General features: G+C 47.7%; 2 protein-coding genes across 7 annotated transcripts; one reads left to right on the forward strand and one right to left on the reverse strand.

Annotated features, from left to right (window-relative positions):
- The first annotated feature begins 615 nt into the window (after positions 1-615).
- EVA1B (eva-1 homolog B) lies at positions 616-2,121 on the forward strand. Its single transcript, XM_004320729.4, has 3 exons — positions 616-658; positions 1,067-1,164; positions 1,447-2,121. Exons 2-3 carry the CDS (start codon positions 1,098-1,100, stop codon positions 1,857-1,859), a joined length of 480 nt encoding a protein of 159 aa, XP_004320777.1. The 5' UTR covers positions 616-658; positions 1,067-1,097; the 3' UTR covers positions 1,860-2,121.
- Positions 2,122-2,779: 658 nt separating this feature from the next.
- On the reverse strand, positions 2,780-21,718 carry SH3D21 (SH3 domain containing 21). Of its 6 annotated transcripts, none has more exons than XM_073791929.1 (16): positions 21,701-21,718; positions 20,952-21,109; positions 20,793-20,856; positions 20,421-20,540; positions 20,081-20,171; positions 19,849-19,904; positions 19,702-19,747; positions 19,452-19,552; positions 19,247-19,333; positions 19,040-19,082; positions 4,726-4,819; positions 4,579-4,631; positions 4,366-4,460; positions 3,330-4,216; positions 3,185-3,248; positions 2,780-3,100 (listed from the first exon to the last, which is right to left on the reverse strand). In XM_073791929.1, the coding sequence occupies exons 2-16, from the start codon at positions 21,023-21,025 to the stop codon at positions 3,029-3,031; spliced, it is 1,947 nt and encodes a 648-aa protein (XP_073648030.1). In that variant the 5' UTR covers positions 21,026-21,109; positions 21,701-21,718; the 3' UTR covers positions 2,780-3,028. The 6 variants fall into 6 exon arrangements, with proteins under 6 accessions (XP_073648030.1, XP_033693853.1, XP_033693846.1 ...); XM_033837962.2 differs by lacking the exon at positions 21,701-21,718 and adding an exon at positions 21,287-21,540 and having other exon boundaries at positions 20,629-20,856; XM_033837955.2 differs by lacking the exon at positions 21,701-21,718 and adding an exon at positions 21,287-21,398 and having other exon boundaries at positions 20,686-20,856.
- Between the last annotated feature and the right edge of the window lie 785 nt (positions 21,719-22,503).

Raw genomic sequence — 22,503 nt, forward strand, 5'->3', positions numbered from 1 at the left:
GGAATCTGAGCTAGGGAAAGGGGCAGTCTTCCCTGGGTGAGGGGGCCTCCTGGGAGGAAGAGCAAGGTTTAGGGAAGGGGTTAAGAGCCCATGGTCAGAGAACAGTGGATTCAAATCCTGACCGTCTGGGTTAAGTTATTCAATCCCTCTGTGACTCAGTTGACTCATCTGTCAAGTGGGGATAATGGTCCCCACGTTATAGGGTTGTTAGGATTAAATGAAAAAATATTGTAAAGGATCTAACACTGCCTGGCACCTAGGGAGAACTCCATCCTCATTATTATTGTTGTTATTAGCAGCCTGGGGGCGGGTTCCTGCAACCGGCCTCCCCAGCGGTTTCCTGTCGGGGAGCAGACGGCCCCTCAGGCCTCGGCCCCACCCCGCCCCTCCTCCCTGCAGCCCTCCTCTCCCCTTCCTCTCCCGGCCCTTTTCCTCCCCGCCTCCCCCGCCCCGCCCCGCCCAGTCCCTCCTCTTTCCTCGGAGGAAACTTTCCGCCGGCTGGTCCATCGGCCCTTGTCCGGCCCGCGCTGCCGCGGCCTGGGATCCGAGCCGGGCGGGCAGGTGACCGGGACCGGACGGGGCGGGAGCGGCCGGGCCCCGGGTGTCTGCGGCCGCCGGACGCGCCGGGGCCGGGCAGCGGGGAAGCGGGGCGCTGACGGTGAGTGAGCCCGGGCCTCCGGGCCCGGGGGTCCCCGCCGGGCGGGCGGGATGGGAGCGGGAGGCGGCTTCCCTTCCCGGAGCCCGCCCAGGGAGTAAGGAAGGCGCCCGCGTCTCTCTCCTCCATCCCGATTCCCGGACGGCGAAAGCGGGCCTCGTTTGGGGAACCCACCAGGGGACGGAGCCTCCTGCGGCTCACTCCCCCGACCCTCAGGTGTTGGGGCGTCTGCGCCCAGAGGAAGGGTCCCCCAGCCAGGGCCCAGGTCGGCAACGAAGTTAGGAAGCCGCTCTCTCCAGGGTGGAGCCTGGCTGGGGCTGCCCTTCCAGGGAGCAGAGCTGCCCCGAGGAGAAAGCGGGGTCAGGGTCGGCTCCAGAGGGGGAGAAGGGTCTGACCTTGCTGACCTCGCAGGCTGACAGGGGAGCTGCTCCCCCAGAGAAGCATGGATGCCCCCCGAAGGGACATGGAGTTGCTCAGCAACAGCCTGGCGGCCTACGCACACATCCGCGGTGAGGGCAGACCCCGGGACCTGGACCCCTCCCTGCCTCCTCAGGCCCCACTCCACCCCTTCCCTCCCCTCCTCCACGCCCCTGCCACTGTAACCACCCTCAACCAGTCACTTACTCCCAAACCGCCCCCCACTCCCCCGACTTCCCGATGGCGGCTACCTAAGGTCCCTCAAATAGAGGGTACTGTCCTTGCCCCCCAAACTTAGAACCTGGAGTCTTTTAGAGATGGGATGACTCCCACGCGCCAGGCCCCCTCCGTGACTTCTGCCCTCTGACCCCCAGCTAACCCCGAGAGCTTCGGCCTCTACTTCGTGCTGGGTGTCTGCTTTGGCCTGCTGCTCACCCTGTGCCTACTAGTCATCAGCATCTCCTGTGCACCCCGCCCGCGGCCCCGAGGGCCCACTCCGCGCCGGGACCCCCGCAGCAGCACCCTGGAGGCCGAGGACGACGACGACGACGACGATGAGGATACGGTGACTCGGCCGGGCCCCGAGGTGTCCACGGAGCCCGACGGGCCCCTGAGCGTCAACGTCTTCACTTCGGCGGAGGAGCTGGAGCGGGCGCAGCGGCTAGAGGAGCGGGAACGGATCCTGCGGGAGATCTGGCGCACTGGACAGCCAGACCTGCTGGGCACCGGCACGCTGGGGCCCAGCCCCACGGGCACGGGCACCCTGGGCCGCATGCACTATTACTGACCGGCCCCCAGAGCGTACTGGATATGCACAGGGGCTTCGAGCTGCCCCAGGACCTTTGGACTGCCCCTGCCCACGGTGCTATGGAGGCCCCGCCCCCACGGCTCCCCTGGTGCTGTTGGGCCTGGATTCCCGTCCCCTGGGAGACACCCTTCCCCCGTCCAGCCAGAAGGCCCTGGGGGTAGGGCAGGACGCAGGGTCCCCATCCCCTCTCTGGGGGACGGTTAAGAGGTGATGTGACCAATGAAAGCTGCATTCTCAGTGACTCAGTCTCCCTCTGTTATCCTTCCCCCAATGACTCCCAAGCTCTTGCCATGCAGGGGGCCCCAGGGCTGAGACCCCTTTACCAGGCTGACCACCTCCTTCCACCCACCCGACGCCTCAGCACACATGCTTGCGTTCAGTTCACACATGGCAAAAACACACTCCTGCACCCACACTCCACCGCCTCACCACAGGCGCACACACAAAAATCAACCGCATTCCTTACAACTGCATTCCTTACCGTCAAACGCCCGGGTACACGTTGCCCCTGTCCCTACAAATGCCCTCGTTTTCTGCATCATTGCAATCACACACACACACACACACGCGCGCGCGCACGCACACAAGGCCTCGGAACCCTAACCTTGACGCTCAGGCGCTATTAGGCCCAATGTAACCTGGGGTGCCTGAGCTGGCCTGTGGAGTTCGTGTGTCACTGCGTTCCAGAGCGGACAGTGAAGGCAACTGGGAGGGTTCCGGGCTGGAGAGCCCTCCCCTGGCGCACAGCTGGATTCTGGAATCCGGCCCCCGGGCAGAGGCCCGACCCCTCCTGGGCCCCTCCTGCCGGCCATTTCTCCAGCGCGGGGACTAGCGTCCGAAGGAGACACCCTCCCCCCTCGCCATCCGGTGGATAAAAATAGCCATGCGCAGGCCTTGGGAACGGTAATGGAAGCCACATGTTGGCCAGATGTGTCCAGGAGCGGCTGCCAGGAAAGCGGAGGGACGGGAGCGCAGAACGCCAGCCCCGCCCCGCCGCGCAGACCCCGCCCCGCAGGGACCAGGGAGGCGTGGCGCGCGTACACGGCAGAGTTTACTTTCTTGCGTTTCCCAAAATCGTGTGCAAGGACGTGGGTGGCCGGAGCCCGACTTCGCTCCAGGTCCCGCCGTAGTCCCTCCCGGGCCCACCCTCAGTGCGTCTGCGTCTGCGCGTGGATGGAGCCCAGGTTCCGGGACTCCTGGGTCCTCCGTGTCATCTGAACCTAGTGGAGAGAGGGCGTCTGGGGAGTGCCAGCCACCCACCCCCACCCCACCCCCGCCCCGCAGGGGACCCGCACCCCGCCCACCTCCAGCAACACGCGCTTCTCTCTCTCGCTCTTCAGCTCCTCCCAGATGTCAGTCAGCTTCTTTCTGCGGACGCGAGACCGAGGGGAAGGGGTGGGCCGGGCAGGCCTAGAGCCCGCACCCCTCTCCTCACCCCTCCCCACTTACTCCAGCTGCACCCCCATCAGCTCCAGCGACCTCCTTAAAGCCTCCACCTCGTCCTTTATCCTCATCATGTCGTCTCTGTCACTTTTGCTATCTGTGAGATTTTGCGGGGCCGAGGGGTGGAGGGTGGGAGTCATTTGGGGCTCTGGAGTCAGCACGATAGGATGTGGATTCTTCTGAGCAGGGGATACCTCTTCGGGGGACACCTCCTCTTTGGGGGTAGCCTCATCCTTCGCTGGTGCCTCCTCCAGGAGAGTGGTAGCCTCTTCCTGGAGGTGGGCCTTCTCAAGGGCAGGCGTAGACCCTGACTTGGACTCGGACTCGGACTGGAGAGGGGAGCTGTCCCTCTTATCCAGGGGACGTTTCACCGTGCAGAGGGGATGCTCCTCTGGCATGTGAACCTCCTCTTGGGATTGAGCCCCACTGGCCCCAAGAGACCTGGCGTTTAGCAGGGCTTCCTCCGGAGAGAAGTGATGGAACTGAGTGTTGTCTCGGGTGGAGGCCTCTTCAGAGAGCACCTGTTTGGTGGTCAAGACCTTTCCTAGGGTGTGGGCCTCGTCCCCAGGAGGGGCCATCTTTGGACCAGGTGGGACTTCTGGGACCGGGACCTCATGCACAGAAAAGACCCTGTCTGGTCTGGGGGCTTTGTCCTCCAGCGTTGAGGTCTCCTCTAGGATAGGGACCTTATCTGAAGTTAGGCATTCCTCTGGAGTGGGGGCCTTATCTGGAGACAAGGTCTTCTCCGGGCTGCGGGCATTGTCCAGAGATGAGGTCTTCTCTGGGCTGCCGCCCTTATCCGGAGATGGGGTCTTCTCTAGGCTGGGGGTCTTGTCCAGAGTTGGGGTTTTATTCACACGAGGGGCCTTTGTAAGGCTGCTCTGCTCTTCGCCCTGTGGGGATGGGGGTGAGGTCGCAGCCGAGGGCTGGGTACCTGGACAGTTTGAGTCTGGTTCCCCTTGGCCTGGGATCCTTCACACCACACCCCTGAGAACCAGACTCTGCCCAAGATCCCCACTCTCCCATGTCTTAGGCCTCTCACCTGACCGGCTGCAGAGTGCTGCTGTGAAGCCTGGGTTTGGGCTCGCTTTCTGCCACTCTGGCCTGGACACCCACTGAGGAAACTGCTGCTGGAGCCTGTGAGAGCAGACCCTCAGGGGCCCGGGCCTACTTGGACCCCAAGCCTCTCCCCATCTCTGTCCCTCAGCACAACACCCCAGGCCTCACCCCACTGCAGGGAGGCATCGACACTTACTGCAGTTTCGGGAAGGGCGCTTCTGACTGTCTCCACTGGGTGTCCAAGATGGCCTGAAACATTTCTCCATCAGAACCGGGGATGGGGGCAGGGAGCAGCATTTCTTCTGTACCCTCCTCTTTCCCCCTCCGCCACCCTGCTCCTTACTTGGCTTCGCTTGGCCCAGTCGGGGCTGTCACCAGCTTCTGGACCGTAGGGAGGGCTGTTCTGGGCATCATCTTCTTGGGTTCCTTAATAGGAGCTGGGAGGGGAGAGAGGAGTGGGGCATTTGTTCACTCATCCATTCACCTAAGAGTCACTGTGCTGTGCACAGGGGACTAGTGACAGGAGATGAATTATATTGGACCCTGCCTCCTGGGAGCTCTGGGGACATTGACCATGGGAGCACCCCAAAGAGTCCTCAGGGAAGGCTTCGTGGGGAGATGGCTCCGAATCCTGCCGGTTTTTAATCCGTGCTTTTCAAAGACCTGTACTCGGCTCAGTGCCCATGGCTGGTTCAGACGCTTCTCCTTCCTGGACCAAGGCAACATCCTTCCCCCTTCCAGTCCACACTCCCTTCTGTCTTCTCTATCACATCTACTCCCTAAGAGATCTCACCCAGTCTTACGGGTTTTATTATCATCAATAAGCCAACAACTCCTAAATGTTCATCTCTAGCCCCTTCCTCTTCTCTGAACTCCAGACTCATACCCGACAGCCCTCTCAATATTTCCACTTAACTTAGCATCACACACTTACCATAGCCAGAACTAAACTCTTGCTTCCCAACCTCCTTGCCCTCAGAATCTGCCCCTCTCCCACTGCTCCCCATCTCGCCCACTCACTCAGACGACAAAGTGAGGAGTCCTCCCTGACGCCTTTATTTCCGTATGCTGCACATGCAAACCATCAGTAAGTCCTGTCTGCTCTAAACACATCCTGAATCCAGCCACTCATCCCCACCTCCACCACTAAGCACTCTAGACTGAGTCACACCGTCTTCACTAGGACTGTCGCAGCAGCCTCCCACCTGGGCTTGGGCTGCACCCACCCTGCTTACGGTGTGCTCTCCCCACAGCAGCCAGAATGAGCTCATGTTCTACTGGGGAAGCAGACGTAAACAAAAGGAGTAAACTGTGTAGTGTGTTAGGGATTTATTAGTAGTACAGAGGACGAATAAGCAGGGGAATGTATGATTTTAAATGAGACGGTCCTGAGAAGGCGACATCAGAGTGAGCATCTGAAGGCAGTCACGCAAGTGCCATTCATATCCACGGACACAGGAACAGCTACTCTGGCACACGCACACATGCTGAAATTGACTTGCACACACACTATCACACACAGATACAAACAAAATCCCCTGACTGTGGGTCGCAGTGGGCGAGAGCATGGATCCTATAGCCAGACAGCAGACTTGGAATTCCTGCTCTATTACTCACCGGTTGTGTGAGAACTTGGTTGGTAATTTAACCTTTCTGTGCCCTCATGTCCTCATCCATTAAACATGGATAACAAGAATACACACAGGGCTGTTGTGAGGTTTGAGTGACTTAATCCACGTGAGGTGCTTAGCGTCTGCCATATAGTCAAAGCTCAGCAAATGTTAACTTTGACTCCTGCTTCTTGTAGTGTGGCTGGTCAGGTGCTCTGTGGGGGCCTCCCGCTAGAGAGCAATTATATCCTGCTTAGAATACAATTTTAAGGCACTGTTGGACATAAAAGAGGTAGGAGAAGCCCACAAAAAAGGGAGGAACTGGGGCCAGAAAGGAAGTGAGAGGGCAGCACGACTTTGCGGCTACAGAGCCTGGGGCCAGTGATGAGGAGCAGGTGCCCCATGTTCTGCTCCTTTGGCTCATCACAGGCCCAGAGCTCGGTAGCCAGACAGCAGCGAGAGCCTTGCACCACCTTCTTCCAGACGGCGGAAGTGGTCTCCGGTGGTTGGTGCCCTCTGGCTACTAGCAGAAGTAAAAGCGAGTCCTCGCCGGAAGAAGTTTTCCCCTACAGCGGTGTACAGAACTCCCCCACACTGAGATCATACACAAAGATCCTAAAACACACGAGAGGGCAGGCCACTGAGAGCAGGAGTCAGCAGACGCAACACACAGCAGATACTGGAAGTGTCAGGAAAAGAACACAGCATAGCTACATAGAGTATATTTGAAGAAATAAAGGATGAGCATGCAACAAAAGGACCGTTAGGAATAAACAGGAAGATTTTGCAGGGAAAAAAAAAAAGAATTCTGTACTACTAGAGATGATAAATAGCATATATGAAATAAAATGCAATGTGTAGGTTAAACGGCAGATTAAACCTAGATAAAAATCTAGAGAGAGAATTAGTAAACTAGAAGTAGAATGAGACAAGGAGTGAAAATTTGAAAGCAATGTTCAAAGGAAGAGGTAATAGAAGCAGGGTTTGACTATGGCCAAGTGAGGTAGGTGGTGGTTAAATACTCTGTCCACACAGCAACTATAAAGCTGGATAAAAATGGCAGAACAACCATTTCAGTGCTTGGATACTGACCAAAGACATAAAATAATTGGAGAAGCACTTGTGCTTGACAGTGTTCTTGCCTGCTCCCATCCCTCCCCCACCCCCTACTGCCTTGGTCCATGTGGATGTTCTCCAGGGTGGGATAGGTGGAGGATGAACAGCTTTACTGCCATGGTTGAAGAGAACTCAATCAATATGGGGTGCAGGGCTTCCCTGGTGGCGCAGTGGTTGAGAGTCTGCCTGCCAGTGTAGGGGACACGGGTTCAGGCCCTGGTCTGGGAGGATCCCACATGCCGCGGAGCAACTGGGCCCGTGAGCCATGGCCGCTGAGCCTGCGCGTCTGGAGCTTGTGTTCTGCAACACGAGAGGCCGCGACAAGGAGAGGCGAACGCACCGCGATGAAGAGTGGCCCCCACTCGCCACAACTAGAGAAAGCCCCCACACAGAAATGAAGACCCAGCACAGCCTAAATAAATAAATAAATTTATAAAAAAGAAAGGCTTCCTCGTCAGTCCTTTACACGTGTGTATGAATAAGCATCAAATCAACAGTTTAATCTCTCAGGACCATTTGCATTAAAAATATATATATATGGGGTGCAACCTTGGATTTGGCATTGGTTTCATTGATATGACACCAAAAGCACAAGCAACCAAAGAAAAAATAGGGCAGTGGGACTTCATCAAAATTTTAAACTTTTGTGCACAAAGGACAGCATCAAGAAAGTGAAAAGACAACCCAAAGAATGGGGGAAAATATTAGCAAATCATACATATGATAAGGGCCTTTTATCTAGAAAATATAAAGAACTCCAACAACTCAACAGTAAAAAGTCAACCCAATTAAAAAATGGGCAAAGGACTCAGATAGATTTTTTCAACATCATTAGCTATCAAAGAAATGCAAAGCAAAACCACAATGAGGTAGCATTTCATACCCACTAGGATGGTTACAATCAAAAGACAGATAATAACAAGTACTGGTGTGAATGTGGAGAAACTGGAGCCCTCATACACTGTTGGTGGGAATATAAAATGGTGCGACCACTTTGGAAAACAGTCTGCCAGTTCTTCCCAAAGTTAAACCAGAGTTATCATATCACCTAGCAATTCCTTTCATAGGTATATACCCAAGAGAAATGGAAACACGTCCACATAAAATCTTGTACACTAATAAAGTTCATAGCCAAAAAGTAGAAACAATCCAAATATCCATCAACAAATGAATGGAAAAAGTGATACAATAGAATATTACTGGGCAATAAAAAGGAATGAAGTACAACACATACTACAAAATGGTTAAACCCTGAAAACATTATTTGACGTGAAGGAAGCCCATTAAGAAGACCATATATTGTATTATATCATGTATATGAAATGTAGGCAGATCTATCAAGACAAAGTAGATTAGTGGTTGTCTTGGGATGAGGAGGGGAGAATGGGGAGACTGGTGGGGTAATGGCTAAAGAGTACAGTGGGTGATGAAAACATTCTAAAATTGATTGTGGTGGTGTTGCACAACTATGACTCTACTAAACACCACCGAATTGTACATTTAAATGAGTGAATTGTATGGTATGTCAATATATCTCAATAAAGCTGTTCACCCCCATTCCCCAAAAAAGATGGCAGGCCAGATTTGGCCCACAGACCATAATTTGCTAACTCTTAACCTAAACACCCCAATAAAAGGCAGAGATTGTCAAATTGAATTTAAAAAGCAAGATCCAGCTATATACTGTGGACAACGGATTCAAAGACACAAATAGGTTGACAGTAAAAGACTGGAGAAAGATATATCACATAAATAGTAACTATAATAATAACCATCTATTAATATCAGACAAAACAAACTTCAAGATGAGAAAAATTACTGAAGACAAAGAGGGAGAGGTTATAATGATAAACAGGTAAGTACATCAGGAAGGGATAACAATGACAAATATACATATGCCTAACAACAAAGCCTCAAAATATATAAAGCAAACACTGACAGGATTGAAAGGAGAAATAATTCAAAAATAATAGTTGGAGATTTTGTTCAGGAGAAAGGTTAAGACTTTGAATTTAGACTTGTTAAGTTAAATATACATGGCAAATTTCAAGAGCAACCACTAAAATAATAACAATAAAGTGTACTAATTCTAAATTAATGAAAAAAGTGAAATAAGAAAAAAAGGAGAAAATAAACATTTAAAAATAGTAAAATAATTATGATTAATATAGTCTAAACTCATCAATTTATCACCAAAGAAAAAGACTGACAAACTAGAGTAAAAAAACAAAGGTGAGAGGGCAGACAGCAGAAGCAAGAAGAACTACAATCCTGCAGCCTGTGGAACAAAAACCACATTCACAGAAAGATAGACAAGATGAAAAGGCAGAGGGCTATGTACCAGATGAAGGAACAAGATAAAACCCCAGAAAAACAACTAAATGAAGTGGAGATAGGCAACCTTCCAGAAAAAGAATTCAGAATAATGATAGTGAAGATGATCCAGGACCTCGGAAAAAGAATGGAGGCAAAGATCGAGAAGATGCAAGAAACGTTTAACAAAGACCTAGAAGAATAAAAGAACAAACAAACAGAGATGAACAATACAATAACTGAAATGAAAACCACACTAGAAGGAATCAATAGCAGAATAACTGAGGCAGAAGAATGGATAAGTGACCTGGAAGAAAGAATGGTGGAATTCACTGCTGTGGAACAGAATAAAGAAAAAAGAATGAAAAGAAATGAAGACAGCCTAAGAGACCTCTAGGACAACATTAAATGCAACAACATTCACATTATAGGGGTCCCAGAAGGAGAAGAGACAGAGAAAGGACCCAAGAAAATATTTGAAGAGATTACAGTTGAAAACTTCCTTAACGTGGGAAAGGAAATAGCCACCCAAGTCCAGGAAGCACAGCGAGTCCCATACAGGAGAAACCCAAGGAGAAACACGCCAAGACACATAGTAATCAAATTGGCAAAAATTAAAGACAAAGAAAAATTATTGAAAGCAGCAAGGGAAAAATGACAAATAACATACAAGGGAACTCCCATAAAGTTAACAGCTGATTTCTCAGCAGAAACTCTACAAGCCAGAAGGGAGTGGCATGATATACTTAAAGTGATGAAAGGAAAGAATCTACAACCAAGATTACTCTACCCGGCAAGGATTTCATTCAGATTCGATGGAGAAATCAAAAGCTTTACAGACAAGCAAAAGCTAAGAGAATTCAGCACCACCAAACCAGCTCTACAACAAATGCTAAAGGAACTTCTCTAAGTGGGAAACACAAGAGAAGAAAAGGACCTACAAAAACAAACCCAAAATAATTAAGAAAATGGTCATAGGAACATACATATCGATAATTACCTTAAACGTGAATGGATTAAATGCTCCAACCAAAAGACAAAGGCTCACTGAATGGATACAAAAACAAGACCCATATATATGCTGTCTACAAGAGACCCACTTCAGACCTAGGGACACATACAGAATGAAAGTGAGGGGATAAAAAGATATTCCATGCAAATGGAAAACAAAAGAAAGCTGGAGTAGCAATACTCATATCAGATAAAATAGACTTTAAAATAAAGAATGTTACAAGAGACAAGGAAGGACACTACATAATGATCAAGGGATCAATCCAAGAAGAAGACATAACAATTATAAATATATATGCACCCAACATAGGAGCACCTCAATACATAAGGCAACTGCTAACAGCTATAAAAGAGGAAATCGACAGTACACAATAATAGTGGGGGACTTTAACACCTCACTTACACCAATGGACAGATCATCCAAAATGAAAATAAATAAGGAAACAGAAGCTTTAAATGACACAATAGACCAGATAGATTTAAGTGATATTTATAGGACATTCCATCCAAAAACAGCAGATTACACTTTCTTCTCAAGTGCACATGGAACATTCTCCAGGATAGATCACATCTTGGGTCACAAAGCAAGCCTCTGTAAATTTAAGAAAATTGAAATCATGTCAAGCATCTTTCCTGACCACAACGCTATGAGATTAGAAATGGATTACAGGAAAAAAAACATAGGGCTTCCCTGGTGGCTCAGTGGTTGAGAATCCACCTGCCAATGCAGGGGACACGGGTTCGAGCCCCGCTCAGGGAAGATCCCACATGCCGCAGAGCAACTAAGCCCAAGCACCACAACTACTCAGCCCGCACACCACAACTAGTGAAGACTGTGCACCTAGAGCCTGTGCTCCACAACAAGAGAAGCCACCACAATGGGAAACCCGTTCGCCGCAACTAGAGAAAGCCTGTGTGCAGCAATAAAGACCCGACGCAGCCATAAATAAAATAAATAAATTTAAAAAAAACACACAAAAGACACAAACACATGGAGGCTAAACAATACATTACTAAATAACCAAGAGATCACTGAAGAAATCAAAGAGGAAATAAAAAAATACCTAGAGACAAATGACAATGAAAACATGACAATCCAAAACCTATGGGATGCAGCAAAAGCAGTTCTAAGAGGGAAGTTTATAGCTATACAAGCCTACCTCAAGAAACAAGAAAAATCTCAAATAAACAATCTAACCTTACACCTAAAGTAACTAGAGGAAGAAGAACAAACAAAATCCAAAGTTAGCAGAGGGAAAGAAATCATAAAGATCAAGCAGAAATAAATGAAATAGAAACAAAGAAAACAATAGCAAAGATGAATAAAACTAAAAGCTGGTTCTCTGAGAAGGTAAACAAAATTGATAAACCATTAGTCAGACTCATCAAGAAAAAGAGGGAGACGACTCAAATCAATAAAATTAGAAATGAAAAAGGAGAAGTTACAACAGACACCGCAGAAATACAAAGCCTCCTAAGAGACTACTACAAGCAACTCTAGGCCAATAAAATGGACAACCTGGAAGAAATGGACAAATACTTAGAAATGTATAACCTTCCAAGACTGAACCAGGAAGAAATAGAAAATATGAACAGACCAATCACAAGTAATGAAATTGAAACTGTGAATAAAAATCTTCCAACAAACAAAAGTCCAGGACTAGATGGCTTCACAGGCGAATTCTATCTAATATTTAGAGAAGAGCTAACACCCATCCTTCTCAAACTCTTCCAAAAAATTGCAGAGGAAGGAACACTCCCAAACTCATTCTACGAGGCCACCACCACCCTGATACCAAAACCAGACAAAGATACTACAAAAAAAGAAAATTACAGGGCTTCCCTGGTGGCGCAGTGGTTGAGAGTCCGCCTGCCGATGCAGGGGACACGGGTTCGTGTCCCGGTCCGGGAAGATCCCACATGCCACGGAGCTGCTGGGCCTGTGAGCCATGGCCGCTAAGCCTGCGCGTCCAGAGCCTGTGCTCCGCAATGGGAGAGGCCACAGCAGTGAGAGCCCCGCGTACCACAAAAAAAAAAAAAAAAAGGAAAAGAAAATTACAGACCAATATCACTGATGAATATAGATTCAAAAATCCTCAACAAAATACTAGCAAACAGAATCCAACAACACATTAAAAGGATCATACACCATGATCAAGTGGGATTTATCCCAGGGATGCAAGAATTCTTCAACGTACACAAATCAATGTGATACACCATATTAACAAATTGAAGAATAAAAACCATATGATCATCTGAATAGATGCAGAAAAAGCTTTTGACAAAATTCAACACCCATTTATGATAAAAACTCTCCAGAAAGTGGGCATAGAGGGAACCTACCTCAACATAATAAAGGCCATATATGACAAACCCACAGCAAACATTTCTCAATGGTGAAAAACTGAAAGCATTTCCTCTAAGACCAGGAAGAAGACAAGGATGTCCATTCTCACCACTATTATTCAACACAGTTTTGGAAGTCCTAGCCACGGCAATCAGAGAAGAAAAAGAAATAAAAGGAATACAAATTGGAAAAGAAGAAAACTGTCACTGTTTGCAGATGACATGATACTATACATAGAGAATTCTAAAAATGCCACCAGAAAACTACTAGAGCTAATCAATGAATTTGGTAAAGTTGCAGGATACAAAATTAATGCACAGAAATCTCTGGCATTCCTATACACTAATGATGAAAAATCTGAACGAGAAATTAAGGAAACACTCCCATTTACCATTGCAACAAAAAGAATAAAATACCTAGGAATAAACCTACCTAGGGAGACAAAAGACCTGTATGCAGAAAACTATAAGACACTGATGAAAGAAATTAAAGATGATACCAACAGATGAAGAAATATACCATGTTCTTGGATTGGAAGAATCAATATTGTGAAAATGCCTATACTACCCAAAGCAATCCACAGCTTCAATGCAATCCCTATCAAATTACCAATGGCATTTTTTATGGAACTAGAACAAAAAGTCTTAAAATTTGTATGGAGACACAAAAGACCCCGAATAGCCAAAGCAGTCTTGAGGGGGAAAAATGGAGCTGGAGGAATCAGACTCCCTGACTTCAGACTGTACTACAGAGCTACAGTAATCAAGACAATATGGTACTGGCACAAAAACAGAAATATAGATCAGTGGAACAGGATAGAAAGCCCAGAGATAAACCCACGAACCTATGGTCAAGTAATCTATGACAAAGGAGGCAAGGATATACAATGGAGAAAAGACAGTCTCTTCAATAAGTGGTGCTGGGAAAACTGGACAGCTACATGTAAAAGAAGGAAATTAGAACACTCCCTAACACCATACACAAAAATAAACTCAAAATGGATTAGAGACCTAAATGTAAGACCGGACACTATAAAACTCTTAGAGGAAAACATAGGAACAACATTCTTTGACAGAAATCGCAGCAAGATCTTTTTTGATCCACTTCCTAGAGTAATGGAAATAAAAACAAAAATAAACAAATGGGGCCTAATGAAACTTCAAAGCTTTGCACAGCAAAGGAAATGAAAAACAAGACGAAAAGACAACCCTCAGAATGGGAGAAAATATTTGCAAATAGATCAACGGACAAAGGATTATCTCCAAAATATATAAACAGCTCATGCAGCTCAATATTAAAGAAACAAACAACCCAATCCAAAAATGGGCAGAAGACCTAAATAGACATTTCTCCAAAGAAGACATACAGATGGCCGAGAAGCACATGAAAAGCTGCTTAACATCACTAATTATTAGAGAAATGCAAATCAGAACTACAATGAGGTAACACCTCACACCAGTTACAAGGGGAATCATCAGAAAATCCACAAACAACAAATGCTAGAGAGGGTGTGGAGTAAAGGGAACCCTCTTGCACTGTTGGTGGGAATGTAAGTTGATACAGCCACTATGGAGAACAGTATGGAGGTTCCTTAAAAAAACTAAAAATAGAATTACCATATGATCCAGCAATCCCACTACTGGGCATATACCCAGAGAAAACCATAATTCAAAAAGACACATGCACCCCAATGTTCACTGCAGCACTATTTACAATAGCCAGGTCATGGAAGCAACCTAAATGCCCATCAACAGATGAATGGATAAAGATGTGACACATATATACAATGGCTTATTACTCAGCCATAAAAAGGAGCGAAATTGGGTCATTTGTAGAGACATGGATGCATCTAGAGACTGTCATACAGAGTGAAGTAAGTCAGAAAGAGAAATACAAATGTATATTAACGCATATTTGTGGAATCTAGAAAAATGGTACAGATGAACCGGTTTGCAAGGCAGAGAAAGAGACACAGATGTAGAAAACAAACGTATGGACACCAAGGGGGGAAAGGAGGGGGTGGGATGAATTGGGAGAATGGGATTAACATATATACACTAATATGTATAAAATAGAGAACTAATGAGAACCTGCTGTATAGCACAGGGAACTCTAGTTCACTTTGCTGTACAGTAGAAACTAACACAACATTGTAAAACAACTATACCCCAATTAAAAATATATATATATATATATAAAAAACACTATGCACTTTAAAAAAAAAAGAGAGAAAGAGAGAGAGAGAAAGAGAGAGGAAAAGAGAGAGGGAGAGAGGGAGGGAAGCGAGGGAGGGAGGGAGGGAGGAAGAATTTTAGCCAGAAGCCAGACTTGCTTATAACTATAAAGAAATTGAAGTAGTTTAAAATCTTCCCATAATGGAAGAAAAGAGGACCAGATGAATGTACAAGTAAGTTTTACCAGCTTTCAAGGAAAGATGATCCCCATCTTATGTAAGATCTAAAAGATATTTTAAAAACAAAAAAACATATTCCTTAACTCATTCATGGGGCCAGTATAATACTGATAATCAGATGAGGACAGTAAAAACAAATGCAAAAATCTGAAGGAAAAGAAAAAAAACTGGGAAGGTATCCCAACAGTATATGAAAAAATAATAAACCATGACCAATTTGAATTTATCCCAGGAATACAAGGGTGGCTTAATATTAGAAAATTCTACAAATATCTTTATTACATTGACAGATTAAAGAAGAAAACCTATATAATAATTTCAAAAGATTCATATAAACAATTTGAGAAAATTCGACACCCATTCTTTTTTTTGCGGTACGCGGCCCCCTCACTGTTGTGGCCTCTCCCATTGCAGAACACAGGCTCTGGACGCGCAGGCTCAGCGGCCATGGCTCATGGCCCAGCCGCTCCGCAGCATGTGGGATTTTCCCGGACCAGGGCATGAACCTGTGTCCCCTGCATTGACAGGCGGACTCTCAACCACTGCGCCACCAGGGAAGCCCTTGACACCCATTCTTGATAAAATTTCTAAGCAAAAGAAACAGAAAGACCTTCCTTAACCAGACAAAAATATACCTACAAAAGATCTAAGCAAACATCATTGTTAAAGGGAAAAAGTTTGAAGCATTCCATTTAAAATCAGGAGCATGGTAATGATGTTCAGCATCACTATTTCTATTCAATATTGTATTGCGATCCTAGCCACTAGAGTAAAACAAGAAAATGAAATTAAAAGATATAAGATGTGGAAAGGAGAGAGCCAAACTGTCATTACTCACAGATTAAATGACTGTCTTCATAGAAAACCTATTAAGGATTTACAGATAAATTACTGAAATTATCAGCACCATGGGTGGCTATAAAATCAATATACAAAAATCAGTGCATTTCTATAGTCCTGTAAAAATAATAAAAAGGATATCTAATTTTTAAAATGACACAATAAAACTACATGCAGAAATAATAAATGGTGCTAGAACAAGTGACTGTCCATATGGAAAAAAGTATAATTAGATCACTCATTAAAATCAATGCTGCATAGATAAAAGCATTTAAAAATGAAAAGCAACACTTTAAAAGTTTTAAAGAAAATATAAATCGACTGTTTTTCTGAATTTGGGGCAGGAAGGATTACTTAAACAAGAAAAAACCTGCTAACTATTAAAGATAAGATTGATATGTTTGCATTAAAATTAACTCCTAGATAAATATTGTATGTTATCACTTATATGTGCTTATCACTTATATGTAGGATCTAAAAAACAAAACAAACAAATGAATATAACAAAATAGAAACAGACTCATAGACATAGAGAACAAACTAGTGGTTACCTGTGGGGAGAGGGAAGCGGGTGGGGCAAGATAGGGGTAGGGGATTAAAAGGTGCAAACTACTCTGTGTAAAATAATTAATGGGAATTCCCTGGCAGTCCAGTGGTTAGGACTTGGTGCTTTCACTGCCATGGTCCTGGGTTCAATCCCTGGTCAGGGATCCCACATAAAAATAAATTTTAAAAAATAAACAAACAAATAAATAAGCTACATGGTGGGAATATAAGTTGGTACAACCACTATGGAGGACAGTATGGAGGTTCCTTAAAAAACTAAAAATAGAACTACCATATATTCCACCAATCCCACTCCTGGGCAGATATCTGGATAAAACCATAATTCAAAAAGACACCTGCACCCCAATGTTCACTGCAGCACTATTTACAATAGCCAGGACATGGAGACAACCTAAATGTCCATCGACAGAGGAACAGATAGAGAAGATGTGGTACATATATACAATGGAATATTACTCAGCCATAAAAAAGAATGAAATAATGCCATTTGCAGCAACATGGGTGGACCTAGAGATTATCACACTAAATGAAGTAAGTCAAACAGAGAAAGACAAATATCATATGGTATCACTCATATGTGGAATCTAATTTTTTAAAATGATATATATATAAATAAATAAGCTACAAGGATTTATTGTACAGCACAGAGAATATAGCCAATATTCTGCAATAACTTTAAATGGAGTATAAGCTGTAAAAATTTTGAATCACTATGTTGTACACCTGAAACTAATATAATATTGTAAATCAACTATACTTCAAAAATTTTTTTTTAATTTAGAACTCCTATTCATCAAAAACCTCATTAAAAAAAAGAAGAAAAGCCACAAACTGAAAGTATCTATAACATGTATAACACGTAATTCAGAATATATAAAGAACTTCAACAATTATTACTAACCAGGGAAATACAAATGAAGTCCACAATGAGATGCTATTTTGTGCTAGATTCACGAAAATAATGAAATCTGGTAATACCAAGTGTTGAAGAGGATTTGGATCAGTTTGATCTCTTATATACCAATGGTGTAGTGGTAAAAGTGTACAATCCCTTTGGAAACCAATGTGACTTGACCTCATAAAAGCTGAACATTTACATACCCTACACTCTAGCAGTGCCACTCCTGGGACTATATCCTAGAGAAACATTATAACTGCACACTGGAAGACAGGCACATGATAGTGTCTATGGCAGCACTATTTGTAATAGTAAATACTAGAGCCCTGCTGCTTCTGGTTCCAGCCTTGCAACCTCATCACAGCCCTCCTAGCCCCTCTTGTCTTTACTACTCAGCTCCTGCAACAGGAGTCCTGCTGCCAGAGGCTGGGCAAGTCCCTGAAAACACACACCATATCCAGAGAGCAGCTCCCAGGGGACTGAAGGCTTGAGGCAGACCTGGGGCCAGCAGTGGCTACTGGTTTATATTGGAAAGATAAAGGAGATTTTCTGTTTCCTGTTTTATAAATGTACATTTTTCACTTGGTATCTTATCAAATGTTTGTGTTTAAAACATATTAAACATCTAGTATTGCCGTTTTCTACTTGGCTTTAGCAAACAACAATAAATGAATTAAAAAATAAAATAAAAATAAAAACTAGAAACAACGAAAATGTCCAATATCAGGAATAGACCAGATACATAATTTGCGTTCAGTCTCACAAGGAATACTATACAGCAGAGAAAAAGAAATGAACTGCATCTACACACAACATGGATGAATCTTAGAAACATAATGTTGATTGGAAACAGCAAGTCCCAGAAGACCATAAACATATGATGCCATTTTTATAGACCTCGAAAACAAACAAAAATAAATTAGGCACATACCAAATTGAGTACCTTTAAAAACTCAAGGGAATTATTCAAAATTCAGGGTAGTGGTTAGGGTTACCTTTGATGTGGGGGAAGTAGCAGAAGGGAAAGAGAGGAGCACACAAACCACTAGCAATTTCTAGTTCTTGGGTTTGGGTGACAGACCATGGGCACTCATTATTAAGTTTGAAAACACATATATTATGTATAGTTTTTGATTACATGAAATATTACATTAAAACATAAATTAAAGACACATCCCACGAATACAGTGATGCATAAACAGAACTATTCACTGACACACTTAATAGATACATGAACACACAGTCTCAAAGACCCAGATACACTGATCCATACATTTCCTTACAAAATGAAACAAACCTAAACACATTCATTCATGAGAATGACAGCCACATTCTCTGGAGAGAAGAACAGGAACATACTAACACACACAAAGTGACATATTCCTAACACTGACCACATACACTCCTACCAGTCCCATGGGGAGGTACCTCCTAAGAGGGTGTACTGGACCACTGGGAAACTATGGGTGTTTATGAGCAACTGGACTGGTGGATCGTCTCCCAGAGATCACCCCCCCAATCCCAGGCTTCCCGGGCACCCACCTGATTCCCGGGATACCACTTTCCGTGGGACCAGCTTCTTGATCTATGCAGAAAAGAAGTGTCAGAATCTGAAGAGGAGCCCTCACATTTCTAGGTCCACCCTCATTTGTGGGTGGCCCTCCAGCTGTGTCCCGTGAGAGCCACAACCCCCAACTTTGTCCAGCGTAGCCTGCCCCTTGCCACCTGAGTGCCTGGCTTCATACTCACCGGGGGTGGTGGGAGCACAAAGTTATCTGGGAAAAGTCCTCTTCTGCCTTGAGACTCTCCTTCCCACCAGCCCTTATCCTCTGTGGTCTGGGAGAGCAAGATGCCGTGGGGAGGTGAGCCAGATCCCCATGCTCCTTCCTTCCCCAAGCCCACCCTTCTCAACACCCCCATCCCTGTGCCCTCCCCTGCCCTGTGCCTTTCACACCTTCCTCAGTACTTTCACCTCGTCCCCCCTCCGCAGCACCAACTCATCTGGAGCCTCGGGATGGTAGTCAAACAGGACCCTGTAGGTCTCAGGGTGGGAGACTGAAGGGAGGTCAGTTCACTGAAGCCAAACCCCCTCCCCAAACCATTCATCGGCTCCCTCCTCCATCAGTCTAGCTGGGTTCCCCCTCCCCCCAAGTCAGAGTGGCTTGGGGAGGAGGATTTGAAGGACCCTTTGGCTGGGTGCTCACCTGTCCGCAGGTAGTCTGGAGGGCTGTCATAGGTCAGGCTGCTCAGCTAGTGGGGGAAGGGCGAGGAACAAGCTGAGCCCCCCAACACCCCCGCCCCTCCCAGCCAAGATGAACTCACCACCTCTTTGCCCACTCCACCCAATTTACCTTGGGAGCCCGCTGGGGACCAAGGCTGATTGAAGGCATGTCTGGGTTACCAAGGCCTGGTGGGGGATAGTGAGGTTAGGGGCGGGTGCTAATTCAGTTTAGGTCATGAGAGAGGTCAAAAGGGTGATGGGGCAAGATGTGTGGATCACACGTTCAGGCCACTGGGGAGGGTCACTGAAGATTGTAGAGTCTGGTCACAGGGGTTCACGGGGTCACAGGGTCCAGGTCTCACTTGGGGGCCCACTGTCCAGCAACTCCACAAAGTTGGATGGGAGGGCTCCCAGCTGCCCGTTCTTCTTCCCCAGCCACCAGCCGTCCTCAATCTGGGGAGAGGGGAGGACGAAGGGGCATCTGGTTCTGCCCCAAGGGGCTCCCTAGGCATCTTAAACCCTGGTTCACCCCCCTCTCCCGATTCTGCCCGATGACCCCTCTCCTCCCTTGCTCCCCCACTTTCCCATTTCTGTGCCCCTCATCAGTCCCATCATCCACACCCTCACTGCACCCATGTTCCCTCATCCGGCGACATACTCCATCATCTCCCCCCAAACCCTCTCATCATCTCATCCCCTCACCTCCTTTATCACTTCCACAATCTCCCCAGCTTGCAGCTTCAGCTCGTCAGCCTGCTCCGGGCTGTAGCTGAAGTTCACTTTGCACCATCTTTGGCGGCCCGGAGATTCGACCTGGGTGACCTGGGGTCGGACGAGAGGGAGGTCGCTGGAGCCTCGAGCCCCAGTCCTCTGAGGGGGGCAGGGGCGGGCCGCGAGCGCCCCCTTGTACCTCCAGGCCCCGCCCCAGGGCGGAGCATTGTACTCGAGAACCAATCACGGGACGCACAGAGGCCACGCAGTCCCGCCCAGAGCCGCGCCCGTCTCGGCGAGCTGGAAAGACCTGGTGTGGGGGTGGGGGGGCTGCGCGCACTCGCCCACCGCCCTGGCTCTCACCTCGGCGGCGCGCACAACGCGGTTTCGGCGCCTCCCCCGAGCCGCGGAGAGTCTCAGGGATCTCCTACGAATGAGCGCACGGGCAGGGGGGCTCTCAGCTCCCGGGGGCGCGCGCTGAGAGCCACCCCACACCCCGCCCGACCTCCGGCCCGGCCTCACCTGCACCAGGCACTCGGGGAAGAGGCCACAACGGCCCCCCAGCTCTCCACGCAGCCAGCCCCGTGCGGGCCCATTGCACACCTGCCGGACCACGTCCCCGTGCGCCAGGCTCAGCTCGTCCTTTTTCTGCGCGCTGTATCCGGCCAGGACCAGCACCTCTGCGGGCGGAGGATGGCGCTGGCACGCGGCTCAGAAGACCCCATTCAGGGCCGACTGGCCATGGCGCGAGTCCCAGGCCCCGTGTGGACAGCGGGAGAGCGGGGTGGTGGTGTAGGCTTTTATCGCTATTTCCACGCAGTTGCATAGAAGAGCTACCCCAAACCCTCTGCACATACCCATGGCTTCCGGGGCGCCTTCCGGAGCCGAGCAAGAAGGATGGTGCAGTCGCGTTCGCAGCCAATACTGGGTCCAGGTAGGGTGGGACAAGCAGCGAGATTGTGAAGCCAAGGAGGCGGAGACGCGAGCCGATAGGTCGGGCTCCAGGTGCAAGGAGTGCGTATGGGAGAGGGGGCGGCCCAGTTCGGCAGGTTCGGTCCCCAGACCAGGAGTGAGGACTCCGGGATCTCTGGCCAGTGCTGGGGTCACAGCTCCCCGACATGATCTTGTCTGCCTAGCCACCTAAGTTTCAGTCTAGCCACCTTCCCTCCTTCTCCCAGCCTTGGCCCTGAGGCTCCCACCCACCATTACTGGCCTACCCTCTACGGGCTGACAAGCTTTTGGCTGCAGGGGAGGTGGGAAGAGGCACGTACCAGCAGGCAGCAAACGCTCTCGGGCGGGTCCTGGGTGGACGGGGTGGTTGCTCTGTGCGCACAAACCTATTGCTGCTTTCCCTGGGAGGCATATTCCTCCCTGGACCCCCTTCAAGGGAAGAGGAAGCGCACAGAAACCCTTTCTTCAGGCCAAGGGGGCCTCATTTGGTTTCAGAAAACATGCCCGGATTTTCCCAGGGAGAAGACAGGAGGAAGGGAACTTCAGGAGCTTGCAAGGCTCCTGCTCTCCTGCAACCAAGGCCAACGCTGGCAAAGGCTGAAGGTTACTGCCAGTCCCACGTGGGCTAGGTTAACTTTCAGGTCATCTTCCTGCTTAGTGGCGAACGTAGAAAGCCGAACCTGAGCCCTGCAACCACTTCATCTGTTGCTACCCCGGGTTAATGGAGACTCTTCACTGCAACATGGAGCCCACTTTTGTGCTGCATTGAACAGCAGCTGGAGTGACTTAAGTAGCTTTATGAAAAGATATTTTTCAAAAAATCTGTGAGCCTCAAGAAAAAAAGAAAGCCAAGCCTGTTATCCACACCCCTTGACCCCTGCCCCACCACTTTGGAAGCCAAAGTCCTTGCTTACGACACCAGAGTGAAAAAATCTCGCTCTCCTAGGGTGTCCAAGGTACAGGATATGAAGCAAAATCACTGGAAAGGGAAAGAGGAGCTATTACCCAACGCAGGATTGGCTGAGGTCCTCCTAGAACAACCAAATGTGGGGCTGGAGAGGATGGAGCTGAGCAACAGTCTGGGCCCAGCCCCCCCAGACACCTGGTTTTTCAGGTTCCCTGA

The sequence above is a fragment of the Tursiops truncatus genome, chromosome 1, assembly GCF_011762595.2.
Source record: "Tursiops truncatus isolate mTurTru1 chromosome 1, mTurTru1.mat.Y, whole genome shotgun sequence".
In the NCBI taxonomy this organism is placed as follows: domain Eukaryota; kingdom Metazoa; phylum Chordata; class Mammalia; order Artiodactyla; family Delphinidae; genus Tursiops; species Tursiops truncatus.